Below are 10,328 nucleotides of genomic sequence, written 5' to 3'. Positions count from 1 at the left end.
TTGTTGAATGTGTGACTTTTTGTTTTTAATAGAAAAAATAAACAAAATCACAATGATGAAGCCCAGAGGGATGGGGGCCAGGGCGTCACAGGGCAGGCTCCTGTTCCATGGGCTCCTCTGCTGGCCTGTGGGAACAAGCACACAGACGGGGGATTGTTGAGGTGGGGGCACTCACTTGAGCATAGGCAGAGGTCAGGAAGGCGGCTTACCTGGGGCTATGCTCCCGGGCAGCAGCAGCCTGGGCCTGCTCCGCCCCCACCGACAGCAAGGCCATGGCGCTCACAGTCTCTGCCTCCTCCGTCTCACCTGCCTGGGCCTCCCGCAGGGAACGGCCTAGACCAGCAGCGAACCTCTGGACGCAGCTCCAGTGCTTGCCTGAGGACGAGGAGTAGGCAGGTGTCAGGGAGGACAGAAAGCCCAATGCTACGTCCCCAACCCTGGCAGACCCATAGGCTTCTGCCCCCTTGGCAAGCTGAGGGCTGAGCCTCTCTGCCTGTCCCCACGCACTCTGGATCTCGATGACTTTCTCTAGTGTGGCCACTGCATTGATGTTAGGCTTTTGTTGCAAGACTGCCTCGTCCAAGGGCTGCAGCTGGTAGGGGAAAGAAGAGAAGGCTTATGGTAGGGAATGGCTGGTGGTGCCTGGCCCTCTAACCACCTCATTGAGCCTCAGACATCTTCCATGACAGGGGCAAACCTAGCTTTCTGGAGGAACTCTGGGTCAGAAAACCCTCCCTGGCCACCAGCTGTCTTTAGGACTCAGGAAGACCTTCCCACCTTCTTGGTCAGTGCCACTTGATCAAGAAAGGGGCCCTTCACCCCTAGTGCCTCCTTGCATCCCTTACCTCCACGCTGAGCAGAGCTGAGACACAGGCCTCAGAGGCATCACAGATGGCGGTCAAGTCGTGGCCTCCCTCCAGGGCCAGCACCACCCGGCCCCCTGCCAGCGTCATCAGCTGCCTGGTCAAGTGGCCAAAGCCTTTAGGAGGATGAGTGAAGGGAGGAAGAATTAAAAAAAACAAAAACAAAAACAAGAGGCGTAACAAATAGCACAAAATAAAATGGTGAATTTAAACCCAAATATATATCCTTAATGAAATTCAGTATCAACAGGCTAAACGCTCCATTAGAATAGATGGGCTAAATACATTCCAATTACATGTCATAAGGAGCACCACTGAAACGAGGGATCTACAAACTCCATCTCTAGGACTCTGGAAGGAGATATACCCTCTGCTACCCCACAGCCACCTGCTCCCCACCCCCCCAAGGCCAAGGTCAGCAGAAGGAGAGGGGGAGGCTCCTGCCAAGATGATTCCAGGTTCTGGACCTGCCCCCCACCAGCCCCCACTTCCCTCCTCCCAATCTATGCAATACCAGTCTATTCCTGCCCCGTGCCCCCACTTAACCCCATCCTCACTGCTCCACAGCCTCCCTCAATCCCCCAGCAGCTCACATCTGGCGGTGACAGAGTAGCCACCCAGTGGAGACAGGTGTCCCTCAACAGCATCAAACCCGGCAGAAACCAGGACCACGTCAGGTGAGAACTCGTGGGCAATGGGCATCACCACTGTCCTGCAAAGGGAGGGCCCAAGCTAACCCGGGCAGGTGGCTAGGCCAGGCCTCACCTCACTCTGTGTTCCCCCCAGAGACAAGCCCCTCCACCCACACCAAATTGAGTGTTTTCTGCCCCTCCCATGGCAGGGCCCAGGGTCTCCCACCCCTCCCTCGGCCCTTCTCAGTCCCCACCTGAAGGCCGTTAGGTACTCCACGTCTCCGATGGGGGGGTCCACACCTCCCGTCCATGCCACGTTCACATTGTACCCAATGCCCGGCCCTCCGCCAACCTAGCAGCGTGGTGGGGGAGGGGTTATTCTCACTGCCTAGGGACCCCAGACACTGCCCCTGCCCTCAGCCCTGATTCCAACCCTTACTCCCACTCACTACTGCTCTGCACGGAAGGGCAGTTGGCCTGCATGGTCCTCCCACTAGGAGCCCAGATTCCCCAGGGAACCAGCACTACCACAGGCATCCGTGGCTCCCTGCTAGGTCCCCTTCTGCCACCTCCCCACGGGGCCCCATATTTGAGCCCAGGAACTATACCTCTTCAGGAGCCCCAGAGCCTGGAAAGAAGTTCCCATTGTCATAGCGGTGCAGGGAGATGTAGAGCACAGACGGGTCATTGTAAAATGCTTGCTGGGTGCCATTGCCATGGTGAATGTCCTAGTGCGGAGGGGTGGAAGCATTAGAAAAAAAGCTCTGGCTCTGGCCCAAAGGTCAAAATTCCACTCACCCCCACCTCCACCCTATGGTGAACTCTGGGCATGCAGTCCACCACAAGCTACAGGGCATCATGCTCCATTCACAACAGTATCGCCCCCACTTTCCTACCCAGGGTCTATGGGTCAGGATATGGCACTGTGCAGAGGAGATGCAAAGCCATGGGATAAATATGGGGGATCTACCTGCAGAACCCATTCTACTCAACAGTGTGGAGAGAACATTAAAGCTAGTAAGAAACTGAAAACATACATTCTGAAGAACCCAAATATTCCATGAATTTTTAAACTAAAGTTGGACTTCAAAGAGACTTCATCTTTGCTGAGGACTGCTCCTGGGTACTTCCTTTTCCCTCTGCCACAAGAGGCAGGGTTTGAGAAGCAGTGCCCAGCAGCAAGACCAGAAGTGTTAGGGGCCAGAGACCTGATCTGAAGCCCAGTGCCAATATCCCAAACTATGTGACTTTGGTTGGCTACATCACCCGACAGCTTAGTGTCTCCATTTCTAGAAATGCACATCCTGACTTGTACTACTCGAGGTGGCCATGAGCAGTACCGTGTGTCCCGGCACAGAGTGAACCCCCAGTCAAGAGTGGCTCTAGGGGCACCTGGGTGGTGCAGTTGGTTAAGCAACCAACTCTTGGTTTTGGCTCAGGTCATGATCTTGGGGTTGTGAGACTGAGCCCCACATCGAGCTCTGTGCTTAGCACAGTCTGCTTGGGTTTCTCTCCCTCTGCCTAACCCCCATGTGCGTATATGCATGCACATGCATGCTGTAAAATCAATCAATCTTTAAAAAAAAAAAAAAAGAGTGGCTTTAGCAACGGCGGTAATGGTCTCTACTGTTCAAGGTAGAAAATCTCGGTTGCTTGAGGCTACAAGGTGGGGGCCAAGAGGGACCAGGGCTAAAACCACTTTCGAGTCTTAGTGAGGAGGGAGCCCCGTGGGAATAGGAGGGCTGAGCTAATGCTCCAGCAGGAAGATATCTGGGAAGCCACCAGGCCCAGCAGTGGTGCAGGCAGCTGAGGAAGAGGGGGCAATGTTGGGGTGGAGCCTTCCCGAAGGCCGACCCTGACCTCACTAGCCCACTGCTTACCCAGTCCACGATGAGAACCTTGCCCACATTCAGTTTCTGCTGCAGGAGTTTGGTTGTGATGGCTACAGAGTTGAAGAAGCAAAATCCCCTGGTGGGTGGGGAGAGCAAAGGGTTGGGGAGGTCAGCTTCAACAGATGTTTGCTCCATGAGCAAAAGATACATAGCAACTCGGCTGAGAGGGAAAAGGGAAGGGAGGAGGGCAGTGGGTCTACTGCAGGGCTGAGGTGGCACTCACATGGCTGTGGATTCCTCTGCATGGTGTCCCGGGGGCCGGATGATGGCAAATCCATTCTGAAGAAGGGCAGACATAGGGGCAGAGATGACAGACCGACAGGCAGGCAAGGTGGCCACAAAGGGGGTGGACACAAAAGAAGAGGAACACAAACAAGGCAGGGAAGAGAACACAGATCAGAAACATGTCTTTCACACCCTAGGAACACAGCTGCAGGCCATGTGGGCAGGCAGGCACCACCTCTGACCTCACCATTCCCACGAGCATCACACAGTAGTGCCTCTTCACCAGTCCCTCTTTACCCCTTGCTCCCAACCTGGCCCAGGAGCTATCACCTCCTCCCCACTCTGCACCTGAGAGTGAGGCTTGCAAGGGACAGTGCCTTGCTCAAGGGGAAGGCAAGGCAGCACCCATCCTCCACCCCTGAGGATGCAGGGCCAAGCCTCGTGGTGCCGAGGCCTAGGGCACAAGCTCACCTTGAGCTCTCCTGCGGCCACCTTGAAAGCAAGCTCTACCAGGCAGCCCACTGCCATGCGCACGGCACTGGAGGAGTGCATCTCATTCCACACGGTGTCACTGTCCACCTGCGGGGGCAGGAGAGCAGGCTTCAGCGTGCCCCCTGCAGGGGGAGGGCAAGAATGGGGGTGGGCACCTAGACAGTGGACCAGCAGCCATGCTGGGCAGGAAAGGAGGGGCAATAGCTGGGAGAGCCAACCGCCCATCCCTACTGGCAGGTGCCCTACTCACCCCAATGCCCCCACAAGGCAGCATGGCATACATCTTCTGGCTGATGGGGCCTGCAAGGAAGAGAGACAAAGCTACTCTGGAAGTTGCCTCAACTGCCAAGACTACAGGTTAGGTCCTGTGGAGGGTGGCGAGCCCCATCACAGAAAAAGGAGGCCAGGCCCAAGCATAATAGAGAACTTTACAGCCTACTCCTCTCCAGTTGGAAGAGGTCTGTCCCCTATTCTGGGGCAGCAACACCTTACTTCTGCGGCAGATGGCAGGAAGAAAGGGGCACAATGTGTTAGGGAGAGAGCAAAGCACACTCCCCCATCTCTAAGCCTGACCTGCCACCTCTTACTCTCCTGCAATGCCCCCCACCCGTGTGGTACTCTATGTGCATGGCGCGCCTGGAGGTGTGCAATGTGGCACTGTACCACCTCTGCCCAGGGGATGACCTGTGCCTACTGGGACCCACTTGCCTACCCTGACAGTTTCCTATCCCACCAGGGCAGTGGACGTGGCCTGGCCCACGCCTGCCAGCTCACCGAGCAGCTTCTTGCTGTCCAGCTTCTGTCGGTTGAGGGGGCTGGTCCCATAGAGCAGGGTGTGGTATTCGGAGTGCACGGTCTGGATCTCATCCAGCGTGGCTTTGCGACCCCGGATCCGCTGTGTGAGGAGAGCAGGAGGAGAGGCCAGTGAGGGGATGCACCGAAGGCCTAGCTCTCCCTGATGCCCAGGCCCTCTCTGCCCCACAGCCTGGGACACATGAAGTCACTTTCTGGCCTTAGAAGAATCCAAAGGTTTTTGTAAAAAGTATGCCCCAGCCCCAAGGCACCCCAGTCCAGGACCACTCCTATACAGTTAAACGGGCTGCAAGGGATGGAACAGAGAGGTGGCTAAGGGACTGCCCCTGAGGTCAGGGGTTGAAAGAAGGATGAAGAAAACAGAGAGGCTTCATGCACGGGGATATACAAAAGCTTTCGCTGGGTGTGAGTTGGGGGCTGGAAGAAGGAGGGGCTCCCTTACCTCACACTTGCTAAGCAGGCCTGTCTCCTGCAGCCGGGACCAGATGCTCTGGATCCGGCCAGCATGTTCAGGGTGCACGTGTGTGTTTCCACACATGCACTGGTGCTTCAGCATGAACGTGTCGTAGACCACACCTGGACCAGAGACACACCTGTCAGCCAGCACCACTCTGGGCCACAGCAGCCTGGCCAGCCGCCGCCATCCTCAGCAGAGCTCACTGAGCTCTCCCTAGCCACTCCTGGCCCAAGGACCTATGGCCAGCCTAACCGCCTTCCCACGCACCTACCCCTCTTCTCCTGTGGTTCCCTTCTTCCGTTCCTGCTGGTCAAAAGCCTCAACTAGGCTGCCCCTGAGACCCCCACTGGTTTTCATTTCTGCCCACCATGCTCTCAACATGGTACCCCCCTTCAGGGCACATCGTCCTTCCCCCTACTCTGTCACAGCCCCTGTGTACTGATCCCCTGAACCCCTACACTCCATGGGTGAGGCAGGACCATTCCCAGGCATCTATGCCCCCTGAGAGCACAGCAAGGGCAGCTTCATGAGGAAAAGCTTTCTGGAATGGGCTGAGGTCTCACTTTTGAGCTCAAAGAGAAGAGAACAGGAAGCTAGAAGGGTAGGGCCCAACTGAGATAGTGAGTTCTCTTCACCCAGGGCCCCAGGTTTATGCGGTCCCTCAACAGGTTGCACAAGGCTAGATACCATGCATAGGCACCTGGCACATGGTAGAAGGACAGCTGGTGGGGGGGGGGCTCACCTGTGGTGAAGAGGTGCTTGGCGGGCTGGTCTGGGGGGCTTTTCATGCCCCCAGGGGCAGCAGGTGAGGACTGGGTGCGGCCCAGGGCCTGGTGGGGCACAGTGGCCAGGCTGAGGGGGGCCTGGTACACCTGAAGTGGCTGCAGCTGCTGGGCATCGGAGAACACCTGGGTAGGAGGAGAGTGGGTGGGAGCGGGCATGAGATCAAAGTGAGGACGAGTGTCCTAGGGCCTCCAAGGGGGCCCATATTCCAGTCTTTCTCTTCCAAACCTCCTCTTTCCCCATATCCTTCTACCAGGAACAGGAGGCACTCCAGCCTTCGCCATCTCCACCTCCCAGGAGATGGGGGTGGGGGGCCAAGGGATGTGATGAGTCACGCCAGAGTAGCACTGAGGTAAGAGGCTGGGAGGGATGGGGGCGTGGGAGGGGGCAGGATGAGTCAGGCCGGGAGGGCTCAGTAGTGTCCGCAATGAATGGAGCACAGCTAGGTGCAGGGCAGACTGTAGTAACAGTGGGGGCGTGTGTGTACACATGCGCACATGCACGCACAGACCAACGCACAACCGGCCCTATCCAGGCAGAAACGCAGATACCCAGGCCATGTGCATGCACAGGTGTGCATCCGCGAGTGCACAAGCACATGCATGCGCACGCGTGCGCACGCACACACACACACACACACACAGTAGTCTGGAGGGGTGGGCGGCTGCGTCAGAGCCACAGCCACAGAGAGAAGCAGGCAGGCTGTGGCCAGCTCTGAGGCCAATGCAAGCACACACAGAGCCCCCTTCCACAGCCAGCGTCTCCTTCCTACTCTGCTTTGGCTCTCTCCAGAACCTGCCCCTGTGCAGCCAGAATGGGGAGAGGGAAAGGCAAGTGTGGAAAGGGGTGCAGGAATCAAGGGCTGGGGTGGAGGGGGCACCTTTTTGTAACCAGCACTGGACTCATCCAAGTCAGGCCCCTCCTCAGCGCCACTCTCGCCCTCCTCATCCTTGACCTGGATGCACTCCTCCTCCTCCTCTTCCTCCTCCTCCTCTTCTTCCTCCTCCTCTTCCTCCAGGTCTTCCTGCGTGCTCTCACTCTCCGTGGAGCCTTCTCGGGGGATGGTCAGGGCTCCCTCCCCAAGCAAGGCCTCCTGCTGCTCAGTCAGCTCCTCCTCTGTCTCCTCAGGGTGGGTGGTGGGCTGCCGTGGCAGCTCCCCAGTCTTGGTGAGGATCTGGGAGCAGAACAAGGGGGCACACAGGCTGGTGGGGAGGGGCACAGCCATGCAGCCTGTGGCCCCAAAGGGTCTGTCCTTCCCTGGCCTCTCTCTCTGGCCCGCCCTGCCTGTATAGAGCTTCTCCAGGAGGCAGGCTGGAGCAGAAGCGGCTTGGGGGGTGGCCTAGGGCATTAGCCCCCATCCCCTTGTCTGTCAGCCTAGCCAGTGCCCTGTTGTACCTGGCACCTAGCACCACCCTGGCCCTGGGCTGCTCCTGGCTCACCTTGCCCAGCTGCAGCTGCTGTTGCTTCTGTTTCTCCAGGAACTGCTGGTGCTGCTGCTGCATCACAAGCTGCTGCAGGGCCTGGGGGCTCTGGGGCAGCGGGGAGGACTGAGTACGACTCAAGGGCCGGTGCCGTGGGAGCTTGCCCACTGTCCGCATGCTGGTGGCCACACGTTCACCTGTCACCAGCGGGGACTGCCCATGGAGTGGCACTGCGTGGTGGGAGGAGGGAGTCACCATCACTGACAGGGCACCGGGTACCCCCATCCCACCCCAAGATCTCCCCCTCCTAGAACACCACAACCTACATAATCAGGAAAAACCCAGGAGAAGCCTGGGGCACCCTGCCCCCAAACCTGAGCCCCATTCTTCCTCTTCCTCACAACAGAACAGTTCTGCAGCTTAGAGCCACTGCCATCAGCAAGCCTTCCTGGATTCACCACTCTCTTCCTTTGATTCCCTTACTATTGCACATACAGTCATAGGCCTTCAGGGTAGCTGAACAAGACCTAGTTTTCTCCAACTGCAACAGGATCTCCCTGATCATGGACATGGATGCCAGCAGGTGGGGAAGCCTGGGGCCCACGGTCACGTGTCTTTGAAGCCAAACCTCTTCTGATGCCACCAGCTGCTTAAGGTCTGACTCTCCAAAGCTATGCTGTCCAACTCCATAGATGCCAGCCACATGTAACCACTGAGTGCTTGAAGTGCGGCCTGGCTAGGGACGCGTGGGTGGCTCAGCAGTTGAGCATCTACCTTCGGCTCAGGGCATGATCCCAGGGTCCTGGGATCTAGTCCCACATCAGGCTCCTTGCATGGAGCCTGCTTCTCCCTCTGCCTCTGTCTCTGCCTCTCTCTCTGTCTCTCATGAATAGATAAGTAAAATCTTTAAAAATAATAATAATAATAATAAAAAGAAATGCAGCCTGGCTCAATTGAGATGGGGGTGCCTAAGTGGCTCAGTCAGGTGGGTGCCTGACTCTTGATCTCAACTCAGGTCAGGATCTTGGGGTCATGAGGTAAAGCCCCATATTAGGCTCCACACTCAGCACTGAGTCTGCTTGTCCTTCTCCCTCCCCCACTCACATTCTCTCTCTCCCTCTCAAATAAATAAATAAGGGGTGCCTGGGTGGCTCAGTCACTAAGCATCTGCCTTCAGCTTAGGTCATTACCCCTGGTTCTTGATATCGAGCCCCAGGGGATCCCTGAGTGGCTCAGCGGTTTGGTGCCTGTCTTTAGCCCAGGGTGTGGCCCTGGAGTCTCGGGATCGAGTCCCACGTTGGGCTCCCTGCATGGAGTCTGCTTCTCCCTCTGCCTATGTCTCTGCCTCTCTCTCTCTCTCTGAATATTAAATATGTTTAATAAAATCTTTAAAAAAAAGAAAAAGAAAAGTCCTGATATTGAGCCCCATATCAGGCTCCCTGCTCAATGGGAAGTCTGCTTCTCCCTCTGCCCCCTTCCCTACTCAAGTGCACTCCCTGCCTCTCTCAATAAATACAATTCCAAAACCTTAAAAAAATAAAAAAATAAATTGAAAACTACTCTAAGTGTGAAACATACATTGGATTTCAAAGACAGTATGAGACACAAAGTAAAATGTCTCAATGATAACTCTATCAATTGTATGTTGAAATGACAATACGGCAAATCTAAGTATACCTCTTTTTCTTTTTAAGATTTTATTTATTCGTGAGAGACACAGAGAGAGAGGGGCAGAGACACAAGCAGAGAGAGAAGCAGGCTCCATGCAGGGAGCCCAATCCCGGGACTCCAGGATCACGCCCTAGGACAAAGGCAGACGCTCAAGTGCTGAGCCACCCAGGCGTCCCAAGTATACCTTATTAAAGCTAATTTCATCAGTTTATTTTCACATTCTTTTTAAGCATTGCATCTTTATGTAATCTCTGCACCTAACCTGGGGCTCAAACTCACAACCCTGAACCAAGATCGAGAGTCATATGCTCTACCAACTGAACCAGCCAGGTGGCCTGCCCTTCCTTTTACATTTTTTAATGTGGCTCTAGAAAACTTTTAAGTTACATATGCGGCCTGTGTTGTGTTGTCTGTCCACTGGACAGCATGGCTCTGGAACATGAGCACATCACAGCAGCAGACAATGTCGAGGACAGCGTCTGGTAGGCTGTAGGTGCTCTATCATGTCTGTAGAACACACAAGATATCAATGATGCCATGGAGGAGAGCTGTGACAGAGCTGGAGTGTCCCTACCTATTCCCTGATGGCTGGCCTACACCCTCTGAAGAGGGGCCTGATACCCACTCCCTTGCACCACTGCCCGCCAGCTCACCAGCAATGAGGGTGCTCTGCTGCCGAGCCTGCTCCAGCAGCAACACATGCTGCAGCAGGGAGGCGTGCCCATGGGGGCTAGTGTCGCCCTCCAGTGCCACGCCCAGTAGACAGCCGGGGATGGAGGATGTGCTCATGAACTTGCCCGTCAGTGCGCCGCCCTGCCGCAGGGACTGGAGGGCCTGCCTCTCGGCCTCCTGCTGCGTGGACAGCTTCGGGGAGGCCTGGCAGTGGGGAAGGGAGATGGAGATGAGGGAGGGGATGCTGGCCCCAGTCCTGCCACTGCTGTCCCATGGTCAGCATCCCTCACCTACCCTCTGCCCACCCCCCAGCTCTGAGGAAGGCCATGTGATCTCCATCAGGGTCTGGTGAGAACAAGAGCCCCAGCTGGAGGCATCCAGAACCACAGACCTCAACACCAGAGAGA

The 10,328-nt window shown here is 56.2% G+C and overlaps 1 protein-coding gene across 7 annotated transcripts in view; it reads right to left on the bottom strand.

Annotated features, from left to right (window-relative positions):
* The window catches only part of HDAC5 (histone deacetylase 5), a 35,938-nt gene continuing 25,610 nt past the window's right edge, over positions 1-10,328 (bottom strand). For all 7 annotated transcript variants that reach the window (XM_025440553.3, XM_025440555.3, XM_049114014.1 and 4 more), the window contains 17 exons: positions 9,903-10,125; positions 7,597-7,808; positions 7,038-7,331; positions 6,117-6,282; positions 5,360-5,493; positions 4,879-4,999; positions 4,355-4,404; positions 4,084-4,191; positions 3,611-3,666; positions 3,376-3,463; positions 2,104-2,223; positions 1,750-1,847; positions 1,457-1,575; positions 846-979; positions 508-592; positions 210-375; positions 1-125 (listed from right to left, as the gene is read on the bottom strand). In XM_025440553.3, coding sequence (XP_025296338.1) covers positions 86-125; positions 210-375; positions 508-592; positions 846-979; positions 1,457-1,575; positions 1,750-1,847; positions 2,104-2,223; positions 3,376-3,463; positions 3,611-3,666; positions 4,084-4,191; positions 4,355-4,404; positions 4,879-4,999; positions 5,360-5,493; positions 6,117-6,282; positions 7,038-7,331; positions 7,597-7,808; positions 9,903-10,125 — 2,214 coding nt within the window. In that variant the 3' untranslated portion in view covers positions 1-85. The remainder of the gene's footprint in view (positions 126-209; positions 376-507; positions 593-845; positions 980-1,456; positions 1,576-1,749; positions 1,848-2,103; positions 2,224-3,375; positions 3,464-3,610; positions 3,667-4,083; positions 4,192-4,354; positions 4,405-4,878; positions 5,000-5,359; positions 5,494-6,116; positions 6,283-7,037; positions 7,332-7,596; positions 7,809-9,902; positions 10,126-10,328) is intronic.

This window comes from Canis lupus, chromosome 9 (genome assembly GCF_003254725.2).
Source record: "Canis lupus dingo isolate Sandy chromosome 9, ASM325472v2, whole genome shotgun sequence".
Classification (NCBI taxonomy): Eukaryota; Metazoa; Chordata; class Mammalia; order Carnivora; family Canidae; genus Canis; species Canis lupus.
This window is presented reverse-complemented; position numbering and strand designations above follow the sequence as displayed.